This window comes from Gobio gobio (genome assembly GCF_949357685.1).
Source record: "Gobio gobio genome assembly, chromosome: 8".
Classification (NCBI taxonomy): domain Eukaryota; kingdom Metazoa; phylum Chordata; class Actinopteri; order Cypriniformes; family Gobionidae; genus Gobio; species Gobio gobio.
In genome coordinates this window covers 42,420,929-42,442,442 of record NC_137114.1, presented here as the reverse complement: position 1 = coordinate 42,442,442, position 21,514 = coordinate 42,420,929, and the positions used below count along the sequence as shown (strand labels likewise).

Here is a 21,514-nt window from a genome sequence, read left to right as displayed (position 1 = left end):
TCATATTTACATCATGACAACAGCATAAGCCATGGGCGTTGAAAGCAAAAAAAATGTGGGTGGGTCCTCTCAGAAAATTTTTACTGGAGTAGATGCCATTTATATTAAGTACAAATATACGGCCTTGTTTACTGTCTGGTTGGGAAAGACAAAATTACGGAAATCCTCATATCATTGAGAGGAGCAGTAGTGTAGGGGTAAGACGCATGGCATCAAGTTTTAACGCAAATCGACCCGAGGTTCGAATCCGCCTTTTGGCGAACTCACTCCACTCCCTTTTCCCATCACATATCAGATCGGAAAGGCATTTATTTTCAATAAAAATGAAGAAAATATTAGAAAAGTGGAAATTGGATCTTGTCCCACCCACATACAATGGTTCCGACGCCCATGGTATAAGCAATATCAAACTGAGTTCTGTTTTTCTGTCCAGAACAGCACGAGTGCAAATGCGATACTGATCATATACAACAGTTTAATAAAATAAATAAGTAAGTTAATATTGCGTTGTTTTAGACAACATTGTGTTGTTTTTAGTCTGTTTTGTTCAATTTTGCCAACGAAAATATAAAGACAAAGCAGAACTGTTCGTCTTCGATTCCGAGCAATACACAGTGGCATTTCTGGATCCGCGTTTTGAACGAATCGGGTGAACCAATGATTCATTGGACCATGAAGAGAACCATTTACATTTACCATTTTCATAAAAAGAACTAGACTTTACTAGAATTTACTTAACTCCTGAATGAACAAATCAAATGAATGAATGACTCAATGAATCAATTAGACCGCCACCTACTGCCAGTTTCTTATTTAGAGTATAATTTCATATTTCCATATTTAAAAAAAAACAAACATTAAAGGTATAGTTTAACCAAAATTATCTCTTTCTGAAGCTACTTTTTGTAATGTCTATTTGATTTTCTTTTGGGAGTAATTTCTAAGCCAAATTTGATGTGCGATTAATTTGCGATTAATTAGATTAATGAATCGCCACATTGTGTAATTAATTAGACGAAAAAATGTAATCGCTTCACAGCCCTACTTTTAAATTTACAACAAAATATCTGAGTTACTTTCTCATATAAGTCATAAAATTTATTTGGTTTTCCCATTTATTGACTGACATCTCTCCTGTCCTCATGTTGAGAGAAATCGTGAGTAAGTGCTGAGGCGTTGTGTGTAAACATAGTTCTAGAAATGTGTGCATGCATTTACTCATCTCTCCTGCTTAAAAACAGATTTGATTTTTTTTCATAAAAAACAGTAATATTGTGAAATATTATTACCATTTAAAATAATGGTTTTCTATTTATTTCTGTGATGCAAAGCTGAATTTTCGGCATCATCACTCCAGTCTTCAGAGTCAAATTATATTTTTTTGGAACCTGTGATATTTTTTTCAGGATTTCTTGGAAAAAAAGTTGATGAATTGATTAATAAAAAGTTACAAAAGAACAGCATTTATTTAAAATCTTTTGTGACAATATACAGTACCGTTCAAGCGTTTTTTTTTTCTTCGTTGAAATTAATACTTTTAATGCAGTGAGGCTGTGTTACATTGATAAAAAGTGATAGTAAAGATTTATATTGTTAGAAAAAAATTCTATTTTGAATAAATGCTGTTCTTTTTAACTTTTTATTCAAAAAAGTATCACTGGTTCCTAAAGAATATCATGTGACTCTGAAGACTGGAGTGATGATGCTGAAAATTCAGCTTTGCATCACAGAAATTAATTCTATTTTAAAGTATATTAAAATAGAAAACCATTATTTTAAATGGTAATAATATTTCACAATATGACATTTTTTTCTGTATTTTTGATCAATTAAATGCAGGCCTGATGAGTTGTACAATTCTGGATAAATTGCGAAACAGGATTATTGCTAATATCTACTAATATTGTTATGTAATAAAAATGTTAATATTTCATTCATTTGAATTATTATATGAAATCGGTTTGAATGAATGATTTTTAAAATACTTATCTAGTAACCACAAACTGGAAAAGCCTGCAACACCTTTAAAACTGTTTGGTTAACATTAATTTATTTTTCTCTTCCAACCACCTGTGATACAGAGACACTTCATATTTTTTCCCCCATCAAATAACCCACATTCATAAATGTGTCACATTACATGGCTCGATGAACATGGATGACACACTATTGTTTAAAGCACCATATGTTTGTTTCTTTTTCCAGATGCAGTTTATGTAACACAAAATGAAGTTGCTCCCTGATGTCAAACCATTAAGCTCTGTCCTCTGTGCCGGGATGCTCTTCAGAGGACCAATCCCACAACATACTCGACGTCAAAGATGTAAACCAAGTGTGTTGAAAGACTGGGAGCATACCGCAATCATTTCGTAATTTGTTTAAGATGTCAAGTGATGCTGCTGTTCAGCCCATAAAGGGATTCCTCATACATTTTATAATCTGTTAAGGTAGGTAAGGGCATTGAGAGACTTTGATATTTTGTGTTCCGAGAAGCTATAGTTTGATTTTCCTGCTAGATTGTTTTTTTCCCCCTTCGACCGGGAGCTTCTGATAAGAGGTCTTGTGGCGAACGTCGACCTAAATCGGAGTGTAACTCAGCATCTGATATAGTACGTGTTATGAAATAGTAACAGTAACTTTGTTTTACATTTTATCTTTTAGTTTTACTTTAACTGTATTCACCAGTAGACCTTTCTTGCGTGTCGTTTGTATTTATTTATGATTAATGCCTAAAAAAGAAAAAAGGAGAGTTTACGAAGTACATTGGGGAAAAAATATAAATAATAATTCAACATTATTCATGGGTGTTGGATTGTATAATGAAGGTTTAGACTTTTAAAATAGATATTATGTGAAAAATACACCTGTAAGCTAAATGATAGAGCACTAACTATTCTCTAAGTTTTATGTCTAGAACAACTTCCCGTGGATGAAACGTTTGCAGCCCAAGGCTATTGGGAGGGTAATCATTAGTGAATGGTTTGTTATACTGTTTAGTCGATACTGTGCTTAGGGGTTTTGCAATGAGATGTTTGTTGGAGTAGAAAAGCACTTCCTCCGTGACTGTGAAGTGTTGCACTTGGGAAGGGAGGTGTTCTGCATTATGCATGGCATGCCATCATTTCACACGGACCGTTAAGATATGGCTGCCCCTGATCTGAATGTTAAGAGTTGCCCTCATGTTTCAGACTTCTTGTCAAGTTAGGCACCCTGCTCTCTAAAAGTCCAGGAATACTGAACGGGAGCTGGACGCTCCTCTAGCTATTGGTCGCGGACAGGGTTATTGATATCACTGTAAATTTGTAGTGTAAAATATGAGAATCGCGCACTGGGAGAGGAGTTTGAGCACTGTTGATCGGTGCTTTTATGTATATATATACATATATCACATAGGCAGTTTGTCCAGGGGTTGGCTGAGGATGGTTTGAAATATGAAAGCAATTCAATCAAATCGCAACTGACCTAAGTTTTACTGAATAATTTTCTGTGTTGTCCTCACGGATCTTTTTTTTGTTTTTTTTTTGTTTTCGTTTTATGTATTTAAAAGATGTAAGAACAATTAGTGTACTCTTTCTTTTTCAAATAAAGTGCAGCTTCCACAAATTGTCAATGTTTGTTTCATGGCATGCATTGGTTCCTAGTGGTTAATCATATACTAGTTTTTATGATTTACAAATACATCCAAACATAGCTTATTTGCCCATAAGAACCTGTAAATGGTCATTTGTATTCAATTCATCTAGATAGTAGTTCAGGCAGAAGAAAATGCCATGCTTAATAGAGCTCTCAATAGATTTGAGAGGTTGTGCTCATTTGCCCTCTTTACACTACGTGAAATCTAACCATTTCAAGACATCACTCACTCCTACTTGTTAAACATAAGCCAGGTTAAACTTGTTCTAATATAAACTTGCTAGGGGAATCAAAAAGGCTGCAATTTGTATAATTATTTTCCTGGGAAGTACAAGGTTACAAAAGGCTATCACAATGTATACCAATAGACAATAGTTTTTAGATAAAGTGCAAGGTGCACTTAGTCATTTTCCCCACTATTATTATTAATATTAAAGGCACAATGTGTAATTTTCACCACTAGAAGTCGCTTATTCAAAACAAAGGTGTAGCTTGATGATGCCTTGATTTCGCTGAATCATGGGAGTTGTTGTCTTCACCTCTACAGACGGTGGAAAAGAATCCGCCGGGACTCGGGCAGAAATCATATTCATGGATGAGCAAATGTATTAAAGATTTATTAACTCTTTCCCCGCCAAACACGGAATTTTCCGTTATTTGTGAGAAAACGCCTTCCCACCAAACACAGAATTTTCCGGGTTTTCACTGTTATATGCTTGGGGGCGACACATCTTCTGAATGAGTTCAGAATCTCCTGATCAAAACACAGGCGAAGAAGACGCAGAAACGTGCAATCTCATATATAAGCAGATGAATATGTAAAATAACATCATCATCAACATTAAACAGCATATAAATCAAAACTGCCTAATGTTACTGAATGAAATGTCGACCCAGGATGAGCTTTAGGACTGTGAAGCTTTGGGGGTGTTGATGGACTCGATCTATTCCATCTGTGTTTGATCATCGTTCTGAATCTGATCTGGACGTATTCTTTGACAAAAATTTTAATTTTCTCAGCTTTTTGCTCAAAATGTTGCTTTTTTATGGAACTCACCCATATTCAAGTGCTGATAAAAAAAGAATGCATGAAGCTAGAATAAAAATGTTTTTTGTTTAAAAGCAGAGGCTCTGTTATTTCTTTTGCCATATTGCATGTTCATATATTCATACAACAAAATATTCTGGAGGCCATTACATTTTTGTGAAAATGATCAAAAAACAACTTTAAAAAAACGCTGATGGGGAAAGAGTTAACGCGTTACTGTAGTATGAAGCAGGGTGGGGCTGAAAGCCGTTGAAGCGGAATGAGGCCGCTGGAGCGATTGCTAATGAGAGACGAGCGCAACACACGGCTCAAGAGCAGTGGAGCTTTTATTATGCCACAGACAAGCACTTCCGCTCATGTGTATGTGGGGTAACGCAGCGCTGTTTTATCATATTACATACATTTGAGCGTGTTGAAAGTTATGTTATAATGCTACTCTGTAAGTACACAAGTCAACAAAATATACAACATTGTTCTAGTAGTGGATATTTAAATTAAAAAATCATACATATTGTGCCTTTAAAAATAATAAAATGAATAGTTATGAAATATAATTTCATTCTCTTTTTCATGGATGGCCGGCTAGATCCTAGTGAACTTAACAGTAAGCAATAAGGGATTCACTACACCATGACAATTAATTCCGAACCACTTGAGCTTCAAATAAACAAAGGAGCAAACTGATAAAGAAAAATAAACTGTCAGTGTTCGTGGTTCCAAGTGGCAGGGTTGTCAAGGGAGGAATCATGCAGAATCAATGCTGTGCAAATGATAGTTCTACAAACGACAAGTTATTATTGAGTAACATAGACCATATTGCTCCACCAATGAAAACAGTTCCAAACAAAGCCAAAATACAAGCAACCTGTGCGCATCTCCAAGCCATGCAATAGTGGTGTTTTGTTCCTTGAAACTAATTGGTTAAGTAATGATTCAATGATTCACTTATAGGGCCCTATCATACACTGTAAAAAATAAAAATGGAAAATGTACTGGGAATTGTCTGCCAGGACATTATCCAGTAATTTTACGGAAATTTCTGTTAACCCTTAAAACCAAACTAATGCAATGTGTTATTCAAAATACAGGTAAAACACCTGTAAAAAACCTATACGCAAAATTCCTTCATATTTATACAGTACATTGTGCCCTATTTTTCCAGTCTTTTTTTCCAGTGTACACCCGGCGCAATGTGACGCCAGGCGTGACACAAACGTTTTTTTACTAGTTTTAGCAGTTATCATTTTCATGTCCAGCACCACATTGTTTAAATAGCAAATGCACTCGCGCACATCTGTTTGCCCATGGGCATGCTGGTCTGAAACAAATAGCGCAGTATTTTTTGTGTTATTTAAAGGGTGCGTTAGTAATATGTGCCTATAGGCAGGTTCACAACGCGAGTACACTCTGCTTACTATACACACAGGGACGTGCAGTGGCACACATCATGACAAAAATGAAAAGTAAAAGGATTCCTCTCTAGATAAGCGTTCAGTCTTTCTGCTCGGAAAATTCCGGCATGTGAATAGCGAATCCGCCTTGGTGCAAGAGCAACTGGCTTTTAAAGGGAAAGGAAGATAAGACTGATTTGTTTATTGCATGTTATTTATACCCAAACACACCCATGACTCATTAAGGGACTAGGTACAACCCTTTTGGACCATGCGTCTGGCACGCCGACTGTTTTTTCCGTCGTTAAACTAGCAAAAGTGCATCTGCAGCGTACTCTTCAGACCATGCGCTCATATCATTAAAAAAAGGCCCATAAAGCCACCTACTGGTGTAACGATGTGACCTACAGAAAGACAAATCATTGAAAAATCCCCAATGCTAATTCACAGACTGACAGTCTGTCTGGGAGAAAGACAGACAAGATGAGTGATACAAACAAATGTTCCAGTGCTGTTGTATAAATTACCAAAACAAACTGTTGTATAAAGACAGTACAGAATAGCTGGTACAGAAGCTCGTTATGAATTACAAATCACACACAAATGAACAGATTATTTGACATTGTGATAAAATTTAGTTACTTAACTTACTTAACTCAGTTACATCACTGTGGCTGCGCGCGCATTGTGGTGGCAGAAAAACAAGTGGAGGGAAATGGGCAAAATCCACTGAATGAGAGAAAAAAAATGATTCTAGTGCCTTTTGGATATCAGAATGCAAATAAGATGGTCTCCATATTTATAGAATACCGTCATCGAAGACGCTCTCTGAAGCGAAACGCAGACATTTATGGTTGCAAGCCACAGACTGGACTGATGAAACTTAATTTAACCAACTCTCATTGGTGACACTTTATTTTAAGGGGTCATTGTTCCACTGTAATTATAGATTTAAGTACGGAGTAATATTAAGTAACTATATACTTACTATAGGGTTAGGGTAGTTTGGTTGAGGGTTATTTGCATGTAATTAAGCATAATTTACTGAATTACCAGTGGTACATGTAACAAGCCAGAACACAGTAAAACAAAGCATTTTCTGCCACCAGAAATCATCATCGATGTTTGCAAACACCCAATAACCAAAGGCATATAGAACAAATAATTAATAAAATCATTCAACAAAACGGAAATCTTTGCCTATTATACTGGCCATTTACATTATTTTTGCAAAAACTTATTTTCCACCTTGTCGCGTCGCGTCGACCGCTCAAACGCAGTCTTTGATTGGTCGCCTGGGACTCGACGTCAAGAGCCCCGTCCAACCCTGAGAGACGCGTCGCTCACACAGTGAAGATGTGTTCAGCACTGCGCGCCAGTGAGCTGCTACATAAATTCTGCCACGGAAACAAGGTAAGCTGAAACATTTCACTTGGACATATATACCTGTCGTTATGTTTGTGAAGAGTGTTTTAGCACTGTAGAATATACAGTGGTTTCATGAATATATCCTTGAAGGCACTCACTGGGTTCTCGAGTAAACTATGAAAAATAAACTGTTGATTAATTGACTGACTTAACTCGTATAAAGCAGCATTTACATTACTAATCTCCGGTTGCTTTCGAGTATTTAGTGACATTACTTTGAAGTGAAGGTAAGTAGGGCTTATGAATATTATAACAGGTTCTTGTCTTATCTGTTCACTATTGTATAGTTAATACATGTATTCTGTTTATATAAATAAATGCACTACGAATTCAACAGAAAACAACTAGAATAGAAAAAGGGCACATGAATCCTGAGACAGGACAGACAGGAATACACCACATTATCTTGTTTCTAAAATTCAATTAGGCTATGTCTATAAAGTTAAAAGATTTTAGTTAAACTAACCTAAAGTTCCACTGAGCTTCTTATGGTGAAATTATTTTACATATCCAGAAAAAACATCAACTTTAATTGATTGTAAATTATTAAAGTGATGGTAACACTTTATTTTGCAGTGTCCTTGTTACATGTACTTACCATAGTAATAACAGTTAATTATGCATAATTACTTGAAACTAACCAAACCCTAATCTTACCCTATAGTAAGTACATGTTGTTAATCAATATTACTCAGTACTTCAATATATAATTACATCGTAACAATGACAATTTATAATAAAGTGAAACCCTTTATTTTATTTATATAACGTGACGTTACATTGTATTTACTCAAATAAGTACTGAGTAATACTATTTAACAACATTAAATTACATTTAGGGTTAGTTACTTATTGTAATTATGCATCATTTACTGTTATTAGTATAATAAGTACATGTAGTAACGTGTAACTGTCACCTTAAAATAAAGTGATATGTAAATATTTTGCATTTGCTAAGAACCAACCCAATTCGATTTGCAATGAAGAGCCTCATTTGATGAGTCAAAATCCTTTCGGACAGTAACAGGATTCAGGACACGGCATTATATCAATCATCACATTAAATCCATTACTCATGTGCTGATGATACACTGGTTTTGTTTTGTGTAATTCAACACCTATTCATAATTTCTGTCTCTAATATGTATAATATGATAGAATATGTATTTCTATTCACGCTTTATTTAAGCTCCTCAGCAATGTAAAGTATTAACATCTCATTGCTAAGTTATTGTTCGCTGGTTGTTTGTATAATGTTACGTATTAGTCTAGCTCTGTAATTTATTTGAAGCTTGTTTTGATCAAGGTGTAACCCAGAGTAAATAGTGTCTCAGTGAGCTGGTTTCAAATATTTGCACAGCTAACTTGACACGCTGGTGTCTTAAGTTTTATGGTCACGAAAGCCAAGGAAACTTTTTTTCCCCCAGATATGCTCTTGTTTTTCTGTGCTTGGAAAAAAAGCCTAAATTAATAGGACATATTAGAGCCATTATATGACATGACTCTTAAGTGGAATCAGCATTATGCAATTTATGTTCAATGGAAAACGTCATAATTTTCTGTAAATGTGCTCGATCTAAAAGTCTGCCCCTTCTGATGGTCAACTGACAGTGCCGTCACATGTTTTGTCTAATCTCAGCATTCTCCAAACAGGCCCACACTCGGCTTCATTGTGCACTTATTTAGAAATCACATTTCATTTCAAATTACAGCAAATGCAGCATACAAATTGGGTTACATTTGTCCTTTCATTAAATAATGACTTAATAATACCCTCATTATTTTCTTTTAAAGCCACTTGATCTGAAAGAGACTAATGGAGAATCTCAGAGGTTTTGGTGTGCTCATTACAGGTGCCATAATTGCGCATAAAGAAATGAAGGTGAATCAAGAGCAACAATAGGATATCAGTGTGGACTCTCTGAGCCTTCGCATAAGAGTCTGGAACAGTGAGAAGAACAACAGCCATCATGATCGACCTCAGCCACCTGAGCGAGGAAGAGCAGGAGAAGATCATGACTGTTTTAAAGAGGGATGCTGATTTGAAGAAAGCCGAGGAGGAACGAATCAAGTAAGACTGCTCAGACACAAAACTTTTATTAGGCTAAATGACCCTCCTCTCTTATTGTAAATGTGTAGGTGATATGAGAATATCAAGCAGTGACAGCAGTGTGATATACTATATGAAACTTTCCACCTTGCATTAATATTATAAAATGGCATTTTATGACCTCACGTTAACAGATTACACTTAAAATATTTTGACTCTGAAAAAATTAATTGGAAATGAACTGCAAAAAGCTTGAATAGCTTAAATAAACTTAAATAGAATGGTGAAAAAAAAAGATGTTGACCTGGGCGGCATTTCTCGATAACGTTGTCTTTTAGCGCGCTACGAAGACTCTAAAGGTATAACTTAAAGGTGTCATGAACTGGCTTTTTTTATTTTTGTATATTGTTGTCTGAGGTCAACTTATGACGTTTGTGTGTTTTTTACATTCAAAAACATCATAATGAATAAGTAATAGGCTATTTTCTGCCCTGGTTTTGAGGCTCTCTCCTGCACGCTCAGATTTTATGGGCATGCCGCACTGTAGACTTGGAAGTAATAGTATTTAATGAACTTCGGCTCCCCGCGAGTACACTGTGAGGGATTGTTTTGAAAGCCTGTGAGAAACAGCAACCGGGATGATTTGTCCCACAGGGCTCGCAAAACGTCAATCAAACAAACACAATGATTTATCTCTCATCCACCCGCGATTGATTGGAATGTTATTTTTTTATTACTTGGCCCGCCCGATCAGTGGATATAAGGGCGCGCGTTGCAGACTGCATGATCAAAACTTCCGCGATTGTATTGTTCCTTCAAATATCAAGTAAAGAGAGTGAACAACGCACATCAAGAACCACAAATAAAGGATTCTCCAGCCTTTGACAGCATGCTAAGCTATGTTAGACACGTACACAATCAATAGATCTATATCAAAGGATCTGTAACAATGCAATACTATCACATACAAAAAAACATGTTTTACTCACATTAGTGTGTTGCTTCATTCATTCATGTAATCTCATCCTGTCTGCAAATCCAGTTCCCCACGTGAGCTGGATATTCATTAAAAATAAAGTTCATCCATGCATTCATAATATTGGAATCCGAATGAAGCTTATGTGGTATGTTTAGAAATTCGATGCGGTTTAGCTCTCTCTGTAGGCCTGTGTTATGTTAGTGGCACGAGTCGGTGGGCGGGGCTACAGAATCAGGTGTTGATCTTCTTCTGTTGAGGTGGTGTTTCACTACATGATGACGTCATAGCCGGGCACATTCTGAGATCGATCGTTTGCTGGGCCTGGTGTCAATAAAAGCTTTTCTTTGACTAACAAGGAAGTTTTCAGCTCTGAAACTTAAAGGATATTATTATATTACCATGACCTTTTATATATCAAAAGCTCAATGGAAAGTTGATTTCTCAATTCATGACCCTTTAACTAAAGGTGTACCATTTCTAGGCGTGTTCCCCGAACTATACCTTAGGAGGTTGCTTAAGGTAAGTGCGACGTTAGCAGGTGCTGTCCATGGGGGTGGTGCTGATTTGGTTTATCAATGGCTCAAAAATGTATTTTTAACTATGTTATGTGAGATGTGAGAAAGCGGTGTTGTTTATAAAAGAAGCATTTCAGAAATAGTTGAAAATGCATTTATCAGGACTCGTGAGATCTTATAAATATAATCCAAATTGCAAACTAAATCCAACCATGGATATTTTATATCATTTTGAAATGATTGTGTGAACCCGCAACCTCTCATGCCCGAACGTATCATGCCTCAGCCCACTACACTGGCAGCATGCCATTTATATTATCATTATGTGTTTTGCCATAGTCTTCATTTACTCCACAAGCAGGGATAATTGGCCGCATCACATTATTGGTAAATCACTAATTTCTGTTATCGGATGACCTACTCAATAAAGGCGCAACACGCGAAACATGTAATCTACAGCTACTATAGTGGATAAAAAAGACGCCGCCAGCAGCTGAATTTCAGAGCTGAACTCCGTCTGGTTTTGTCTTGACAAAGTCGGACCAACAAGATCTAAAAGCTGCTGAATTTGCTGGCAGACAAAATTTATTTTGAATCGCAGCTTCAGACATGGTAGCCAGGGGACTAAAGTTTTCACGGATGAAATCGTGCACATAGAAATGGCTCCGCGGACGGCGCCCTCTTTTATTTACCACAACTATTCGCTGTCTCGCTGCCATAGTTTGACCAAACTCCACTCCACAATCATTCCCTTTAAATAGACTCCATAATGGTTTGCCAGCTGAAGTAGCTTTGGATAATATAATTAAAAAGCTAACAACCATCAGTGTAATTACAATTGTATTCTTTGCACGAAAACACTTCAATTAGCAGAATTATATTTGTATAGACTGAGATGTGAAGAAACAGTGATGGTCACTATCGGAATGAACTGTCAATAGTGATAAGGTATAGTTAAGAGTGCTCCAGACCAACCTTACGAATGAATGACTTACAGAAGGTATTCTTAACAAAGATCGTTTCGGGAAACACGTATTAACGTTAAGGTACACCTTAAGGTATAACTTAAGAACGACGTAGTGTTAAGAAGGTTTCGGGAAATCCAGCCCAGTACCTGAAATGCACTTTCCCAACACCCTAAAACAAAATTAAACCCATTTTTGGGTCAAATATGGACAAATCCAACCATTGGTTTAAATGAATCTAGGTTCATTTAAACCAACGGTTGGGTTTGTCCATATTTGACCCAAACATGGGTTGAAAAAACCCAGCATTTTTTAGAGTGTATATTCATATACATTTTAATATATACAATCAAACCAACAAATATTCAGACACCAGATATACTTTTTTACTAGTGGGTGCAGGACACTATAGTTAATTTATGTAAGTGAGGTTAGCAAAGTAAAGTAAACTGTGACATGTTATACCCAAAAATCTCTTCATACAACAGACTAACAGTAAAATTGATAACAATTTGCGACAATCATATTTTGCAAAAATATATTTTTTATATTTTTTATTATTTTTTATTTTTTTATTTTTATCTTATTTCCTATTTTTATCTTAACTTGATTTATTTATAATTCTACTTATGTTAATACTTTTTATTCTAATTTTATTCTATTTCTATTTAATTTCTTGTAACTGTTATTTGCACTGTCCATGGAGCGGACCTGTTTACATTTCACTGCCAGTTGTATATTGTGTATATAACTGTGTATGTGACAAATAAAACTCTTGAATCTTGAATCTTGAATCAATGTGGGGCAATCAAACTGTCTCCATTGACTTTGTATTGCGTGAGGCTGCCTCCTTGTCATTTTGACTTATAACAAAAAACAGAACAATGTATAAAAACTGATATGTGACAAGGTGTACAGCAAACAAGCTAAACAACACTGAACGAAAAAACACAGAAGTTTTTATAAGCTGTTGACCCAAAAAACGAGCGTTTAAGGACAAAAAAGTGGATACAGGCAATTGAGACAGCGCAACATGTTATATTACACTGAGAACTACACCCACTGGAGGGGAACGTAATCAGCGACATGAAATATAATATATACAACTGACATTTGGACATTTGACTTAACAGTGATAAAATGTTTACTGCACATGTAGGCATACTGTGTGTCAGGATCCCAAAATGTACCCATTCTTCCTGCTGAAGCTTCACCTCTTATTGCCTGTATCCCCTTTTTTTCTCCTTAAACGCTAGTTTTTTTTTAGGTCGACAGCTTATAAAAACTTATTTCTGTGTTTTTTAGCTTGACATTGTTCTGTTGTTTGTTATAAGTCCGAAATGACAGGGAGGCAGCCTCACGCAATGCAAAGTCAATGGAGAGCGTTGACCAGAGACAGCATTATTGGATGTGTCATTTGCCGGTGAGAAAACTTTACAGTACAGTGAGTAACAGTACTACAATAAGAAACGTAAACAACGGTTTGCCTGCCATTGTCGCTCTGTCTGCACAGTGTACGTGAACGTGCTGATGACGAATGATGTCTGAGAGAACAGGCTGCGCAGTGGTTTTTCATTCGGACTAAATGCAATGATTGAACAAACATTTTATGGTCTTACACCTTTCACATACGATATATATTTATAAAAATACATTTAGGCTGCTTAACATTGCTATCAGGATATGAGGAGACTTTCAACCAGCATAACAACAACTGTTTCTGTAGAGAGTCACGTATTGTACTAGCCTGACATCGTCATACTCAGATTGTAGACAGAATAGGAGTCTGATGCTGCTCCATTGGGCTGTGATTATGGGGCGTTTCAATCGAACCAGGAAAGAAAATGCCTCTGCACTCAATTGGACAGACCTACAACCAATCAGAGCAACAGAGTAAGTGACGTATGTTGAGCAACGCAAAGTTGTCAACAGAACTCAACAGCAGTCACACTGGAAGAAGAAGATGAGTGTAAACGATCTTTGCTGGTGTTGTAAAATGAATTTAAGGATACACGGAGTACTTACCAACACGATCATCATTTTTAAAGGTCCCATGGCATGAAATTTTCATTTTATGAGGTATTTCAACAATAATATGAGTTCCCCTAGCCTGAATATTGTCCCCAAGTGGATAGAAATGTTGATCGGTGTAAACCCGAGTTCTGGCTGTCTCTCTCTGCCTTTGAGAAAATGACAGGCCAGACGAGCCAATCCTGAAGTCTCCTGGTTTGACGTCCAAGCAGGAACGGTTTCCTCCCTTTCCTCCGCCCAGAGAATCTGGCACGCCCATGCAAACACTCGAGATCATTAACGTTACTTGTGAAGGAGTGAACACTGGCAGTTTCTCAGTGTTTGGATGTACAAATGAAAACAGAAGTCTTTCTTCAGTTCCTTCTGATCTGTGATTTCTTATGTGTAGCTTATTATTTATTATTTGTGGACACGCAGCGGCTTCTCTCTCTCTCCCGACAGAACAGTGTTTTCGTGTTTTCTATCTTGTGAGTCAGTGTTTTTGTACGTCCTTGTCGCGTCTATCTGTTCTAAGATGTGCATACAGTCTTTTCTGTTTAACATCAGCAGTCACATCTTTAGAGATAAACTTCACGCACGCCGAAGCTCGGCCTCCAACATCCCCGACCCCCAGTACTGCATCTGGCCCACAGCGGAGGCACCAAACGCGGCGTGAGATTAAGCAGAAGGAGGGTAAGCGTGAGGGTATCCGGCTAGGCTAGCCAGCTTTCCCCACAATAAACTGGATTACATTCGATTACAGCTGTTGTGTCTTTGTTTGCGCTGTGTAACGTTACTCAATGCGCGTCAATGACGCTATTCATATGATTGGAACATATCTAGAAATAATGCTATACTCAACACTTACTAACTCGTTCATCTCGCTGTAATGGTACATTGTATGTGTTACAAAGTTGGTAGAATAATGATGAAGAGGACTCGGTGTGACTGGGACTCGTGTTTATTCAGAACTCTCAGATACAAACACAATAAACTCGCGCTGACTGACAGCGCTCTCATAACTCAGTAGTTACTATAAATAACTTTGTTAGCAATCGCTTCGTCTCCGTGATGTCCGGTTCGCGAACGAATCATTCTTTTGAATCGGTTCTTTTTAGTGAACCGAACCAGTTCACCAAATCGGACTGAATCGTTCTAAACGGTTCGCGTCTCGAGTCAGCGCTGATCCATAATTTACTAAAGTTACTAACTTTCTGACATGAGTGACAGCCCCTCCGACTAGAAATAAACTAATAACCTGAAGTATATGCTAGTAACTACAGCAGTTCACCCTGAACTGAGACATGCTGAGAGAACTGATGAGAAGTGAACACAGGTCCATCCGTCTCTCTGGCAGACTCGTGCCTGCTCGTGCCTCGTTAAACCACGCCCCCTCCGCTCATTTAAAATGCAAAGATGTCAGCCAATCACAACAGTGGGCGTTTTTACTGAAGTCTCACAGCAGACACGCCTCTTGAAGCAGGGCATTCAGCCACAGGGCAAACAGCAGTATAGAAAAAATGCCTTTTATTTCTAAATTATGACATTTTATGATGTAAAAATCATACTAATAATATAAGTACACCTCAGAAAACACTATAAAATAATAGAAAAATGCCATGCCATGGGACCTTTAAGAGAAATAGTAAAGGTGAATGCATATACAAGCCATATACAGCCATCTTTGTTGTAAACAAATTCAACCCAAGCGCTCTTTGGTGGCGTGGATGATTACGTTACTGTTGATCATCTGTCCATCATCGTCTAGAGCCCGCCCTGACAATTTCATTGGTCCGAACACCTCTGGTTCGAGCATAGTTGCTCCACAACGGATCAAGTCCAGACCGAACTTCCCGACCTCAAATGTTGTGGGCGGGGCTAAGTTCGGCTGGCATCCTGGCTACTATTGCACCTTTAATGTTACTAAAGTTATTCAGTCAAGAGCAGTGTGATTTTTTTCTTTGTCCTTTGTTGTTTGACTAACATTAAAACAAAGACATTCAATTATTTATGTTAATTTAAGATATAACAGATTATGTTTATAGGATACTCGCAGGGACTGGCATTTTTTGGCGTAATTTTCTCAATGTCAATTCAAGCGCAAGAAGACGTGAAAGAGCTCAATTCAGCATTCGCACGCTGTCTGAGAAGCGGCTTCAAATGTGTGTGCGCACAAAACTTTTCACAGTATTTTATTTGGTTCTCTTTCGCGTCTATTTGCACTTGAACATTTAAATTGGCAAGGCTTTAAAAAAAGTTGCAAATGATAAACTTCCATAATGCAGCACTGGTCCCGAGCGACATTTACACTGGCCTTGGGCCATAGCGGAGCCCTTATTGTCGAGCCCTGGTAATAATATTTCACAATATTACTGTTTTTACTTTATATTTGACCAGATAAATGCAGTAAAAAGATATGCAAAACATTTGTATTACCCCAAATGCACATAATTGTCATTTTACACATAATAAATGTTTTTTTTACAATATGAAAAAACAAGGCACTGATCCATTGACAAACTGTGAGATGTTCACCCACATGAACGCCACTGCACTAGCAAATCATTTGTTCTCGTGTTTAACGCTTTAAATGGAGACTGGAAGTCTACATGAAAGGAAGAATGCAGAATCTGGCCATGTCTGGGTGATTTCCCTGTGTTCAGTCTCAACCTTACTCAACCTTGTATAAAAGGATTAAGTCTACCCTTGTGGAATAATTGTCTTGGCCTTTTTCACATGACCAACATAGTTTCCACTCCTTCAAAAGCGAAGATGTGTTGTTTCCAAACACATGATTTTAATCAAACCATTTTGAATCACTGCAAATGCTCACAATGTCTCTATTAAGGTTGTTTTTTGTAGCATTTAACAGTAACCAGCTCTCAAACTAGTCACAGTATAATTATTAGTCTCAACCTCTTGGGTTGTTTTTCTTTAAAAAAAAATTAAAAATTCAATAACACTCACATCATTAGTGTTTGAATCATTTAACAGGATACACCTACTGGGAACTTTGATAGTACCTAAGAAGCAACCATCATGAGAGATTTGGTATTTGCAAAGCAAACAGAGTCAGTGTTGAAGACAGTGTACAGTATAAGCCAGTGAGTTTGTCCACTCTTTGGTCATATGGAATGTTATTGATTTAGGAGGCTCCAAGTTGTGTAACGTAATAAAGTAATAAAGCAATGAGGTACTGACATTTGGAAAGCTCAGGACTGCCTGACAAATTTGTACTTTAAAAGAATTTAACATTTTGTGAGCAAACAACATAAAATGTGATTATTGCAGTTCTTTCTTCCCTTGATTGGTGATGGAGTAAACTCATTTGCGCCCTATGGAATGTACGGTATTTGTCAGAAGGACCGTGTTGAGGTGAGACAGACTTTGCGTCCCAATGTCCATATCCATCCTAAATAGTATGTGAGATAAGAATAAGTGTGTCCCAAAGTATAGTGTGTTGAGAAGAGTACGTCAAAAGTCCCCGGATGGTCTACCATTTCTAGTAGATTTTTGAAGTGTGGATCCGTGCACACTATAAAGGCTAATATCATTTATCATTTATTGCCCACTACCCATTGCGCTTTGGAGGGGGATTTGGTTCAGAACTACAAACATGAGTAAAAAGTGTTTAAAAAACTACAAAATATGGCCGATATGCGTGACCGACGGAGAGAGGTTTAGATAAAGGTTTGAGTGACTAATAATCAGTTTAACCTGATAAAAAAAATGTATATGTTTTATTTCATCTGCAATAACAGTCTGTGTGAACTTTTATAAAGATCCGTTTGGCCATTAGCTTTTAAATGCATACACAGTGTTGGGAGTAACGCATTACAAGTAACTTGAGTTACGTAATCAGATTACTTAAGTAACTAAGTAACGCATTACTTTTAAAAAATTTACAACAAAATATCTGAATTACTTTTTTCACATTTATTTGACTGACAGCTCTCCTGTCCCCTTTTTGAGAAAAAAATCGAGAGTAAGTGCAGAGGCTTTATGTATAGTAAACATGTTATTGTAGTTCTAATAAATATGAGCATTTATTCATCTCACTTGGACAATAAAGATTCAGTATTCCTCAAAATAAATAAAATTACTACTATGCAAACCTCCAATTAATTATTAAATAAAACAAATATTTTAATGCATTTAATCTACATTTAATGATCAATGTCTTGCTGCTAACCTTCGATGATTCAGTTAAACCAAGAGCAAAAAGGATTTTTTGCTTTTATTGGTGAAGTGTTTAACTTTTTTCTCCTAATTAAGTAACTAATTTAGTTACTTTTTATGGGAGTAACACAATATTGTAATGCATTACTTTTCAAAGTAACTTTCCCCAACACTGTGCATCATTATGCATTAATATGAGAGTTGACCCACGACTGCAGATCAACGAACTACTGCATTTATCTCCGATACGGTAGGAAATTCAATGAAATGTGGAGGATTTTAACTGTGAGAAGATGATTAACTGAACAGTTTACGGTGTCAATTGTACAACGTGATAGTATGTCCCAAAGCCTGTCTACTATTTTGCTACACACTCAAAAGTATGTACTTTTTCTTCACCAAAAAATAAAAAGAGTACATACTTTTAGGGCGTAGTATAAGTAGGCGAATTGGGACGAAGCATACAGTATGATAGATGCATGTTGTTGGGAACTGCACTTGTTTCTTTTTTCGTACTAAATACGAAGGTTCCGCTCATTTGATTCCAGACAGCTGCAGAAAGCCGTCCCGGAGGAAGACAGACGCAAGTATTTGTCAGGAGAATGGTTCTACGAGGTGAAATCACAGAGACACCAGGACAGGATTCATGGCTCAGACATCATAATGGCATCAATGAAGCAAAGGAAACCATCAGTTGTTGGTGAGACCAAAACACCTACAGTTCACACATGCAACAGAAACCTTAACTTGATGCTTTGTTAGCGAGCATTATAAACAGCACTAAATATCAGTGAACATCTCACTTTCCTTTATATAGAGTATTTAACCAAGTCATGGGGCGGACGATCCAGAAGCATCAGCAGAAAGGATAGTGATGGCATCATGACGTCACCTAAAAAAACACAAACTACTGAGTCCTCAGAGCAGCTAAAAGAGAGGTAATGTTAAATATTCATGTACAAATGCACAGAAGTTGTACCTGTTGCTGCTGGCATAATCCTACACTGCATATCTAGACACATATGGTCCATTCATCTAGTATTAGCTTAATATTGATCAACTTATCCAGAACAACAGGGGGTAATATCTGTTCACGCTTGCCAGAACCATTTGGTTTGCGCTGTGTGTGCAACCTCCACCCCTCCCAAGAGCTTGTGTGCTTTACAGGTGTGGATACCTCATGATTTCAGTATCTTTATGACTCGACAAGGGTCAACAGAGGAGTTTGCTCATTGTACTTTTAATGCTCTGCCTATGAAGGTTTAATTGATCCTGGTCATTACAGGATGTCTGGAAGAACTTGAGTCCAAATCAGCTGGATATCTTGTAACAATAAATTAACATGCTACTATTTGTTTTAAAATTAGGGAAAATGGTGACACATTGGAGGTCCAGCAAGAAAACCTAAACATAGGCGTGAGATCACCATCCAAGGTATGTAAGTGCTCATAGAAATATACAAACATATCAATGTCAGCTGCCTTCACCATTACTATATATCCTTAAAGGGATCATATCATAAGGCAATTACAATTTCAAAACATCCTCTCAAGTCCAAATGGACCATTTATTAAATATTATGTGGGAAATGCCAATAAAGAACCTTTATTTTTAAAAGTGTACTGAACCTCCATGACTTTCTGCAAAATAATTGTCAAATAATTACATTAAAATATGGCTGCCTATTTAGACATAGAAACTTGGTCTGCCAGGTCAATATGAGGTAGCAAGGAGGAAATATGATATATTTATGATCGCCGTAATATAACACAGCCTGTTACTGAAGGATCTAACAGAGCAAACTACAGTATACTGGACTCTACAGCAGACCTGCAACATGTGAGCTTCTGTTTCTCATGTCATATGTAATGGGGTGTTAGGCATAGAGGTACATAAAAACATGTATTCTATGTATCAGAGAGAGGGTGAACAATTATCATAAATTTATCAGGAAACTAGTTTGGTATTTTCACTAATAGGATAAAGAAATAAATTAAATTATTTCACAAAAATGTATGATATGACCCCTTTGATATCCAGGTCTAATAGGGCCCTATGAAATCTATTTGAATTTTTCCTAAAATCTGTTTAAATTTTTATGGATTCTTTTTTTTTTTTTTTTGGGACTCCATTTTAATGGTTAAATTACATTTTAGTCATCAAAACGCATGTCTAATTAATTGAAATCTTGAAACTTTTGAACAACAATGTATTAAAAGTTGAACAAAAATTACATTTTTAGGGCCCTATGAAATACTATTTTTCTCAAATTCCGTATTATTATTTATCAAATTCTGTGTTTTCTGGATTCCATTTTAATTGTTTAATTACATTTTAATAATCATATCTAACTAATTAAATTCAATTAAATAAAATTTTATTTTTAAGAAAAAAAAATTTATTTCAGAAATTCTGTTTTGTATTTGCAACCCCAAATCAGAAAAAGATGGGACAGTATGGAAAACACAAATAAATAAAAAAAGAAGTGATTTCTAAATTTACTTTGACTTGTATTTCATTGCAGACAATATGAACAAAAAATATTTCATGTTTTGTCTGGTCAACTTCATGTCATTTGTAAATATGCATCCTTTCCTGTCATTCAGACCTGCAACACATAAAAAAAAAAGTTGGGACAGTAACGCATTTACCACTTTGTAATGTTGCCATTCCTTTTCACAACACTTAAAAGACGTTTAGGGACTGAAGACACCAAGTGATGAAGTGTTTCAGGTGTAATTTTGTCCCATTCTTCCTGCAAACAAGTGTTAAGGTGGGCAACAGTACAGGGTCTTCATTGTCGCATTTTGCGCTTCAAAATGCGCCACACATTCTCTATTGGAGACAGGTCGGGACAGCAGGCAGGCCAGTCAAGTACAGACCCGTACCCTCTTCCTCCGCAGCCAGGACTTTGTAATGTGTGCAGAATGTGGTTTTGCATTGTCTTGTTGAAATATGCATGGACGTCCCTGGAAAAGATGTCTTCTTGAAGGCAGCATATTATGCTCCAAAATCTCTATGTACTTTTCAGCATTAATGGTGCCTTCACAGAAGTGCAAGTTACCTTTGCCAAGGGCACTGACACAACCCCATACCATGACAGACCCTGGCTTTTGGACTTGTTGCTGGTAACAGTCTGGATGATCCTTTTCTTCTTTGGTCCGGAGCACATAGCGTCCATTCCTCCCAAAAAATACCTGAAATACTGATTCATCTGACCACAGTACACGTTTCCACTGTGTGATGGTCCATCCCAGATGCCTCCGAGCCCAGAGAAGTCGACGGCGCTTCTGGACACTGTTAACATAGGGCTTCC

General features: G+C 36.8%; 2 protein-coding genes across 26 annotated transcripts in view; both read left to right on the top strand.

Moving 5' to 3' along the window:
• The window catches only part of picalmb (phosphatidylinositol binding clathrin assembly protein b), a 35,000-nt gene extending 31,392 nt beyond the window's left edge, over positions 1-3,608 (top strand). For 13 of the 23 annotated variants that reach the window (XM_079824507.1, XM_079824515.1, XM_079824510.1 and 10 more), the window contains one exon: positions 2,206-3,608. Coding sequence is in view for 12 of the 23 variants with exons in the window: in XM_079824515.1 (XP_079680641.1) it covers positions 2,206-2,220 (15 nt within the window). In the remaining 11 variants the exon portion in view is untranslated. The remainder of the gene's footprint in view (positions 1-2,205) is intronic. The other 10 variants (XM_079824523.1, XM_079824511.1, XM_079824506.1 and 7 more) reach the window with 1 other exon arrangement.
• Positions 3,609-7,408: 3,800 nt separating this feature from the next.
• The window catches only part of sytl2b (synaptotagmin-like 2b), a 31,923-nt gene continuing 17,817 nt past the window's right edge, over positions 7,409-21,514 (top strand). For 2 of the 3 annotated variants that reach the window (XM_079823022.1, XM_079823023.1), the window contains exons 1-5: positions 7,458-7,485; positions 9,295-9,571; positions 18,747-18,898; positions 19,016-19,136; positions 19,566-19,632. In XM_079823022.1, coding sequence (XP_079679148.1) covers positions 9,471-9,571; positions 18,747-18,898; positions 19,016-19,136; positions 19,566-19,632 — 441 coding nt within the window. In that variant the 5' untranslated portion in view covers positions 7,458-7,485; positions 9,295-9,470. Of the gene's footprint in view, positions 7,486-9,294; positions 9,572-18,746; positions 18,899-19,015; positions 19,137-19,565; positions 19,633-21,514 lie in introns of all 3 variants that reach the window. The other variant, XM_079823021.1, reaches the window with a different exon arrangement.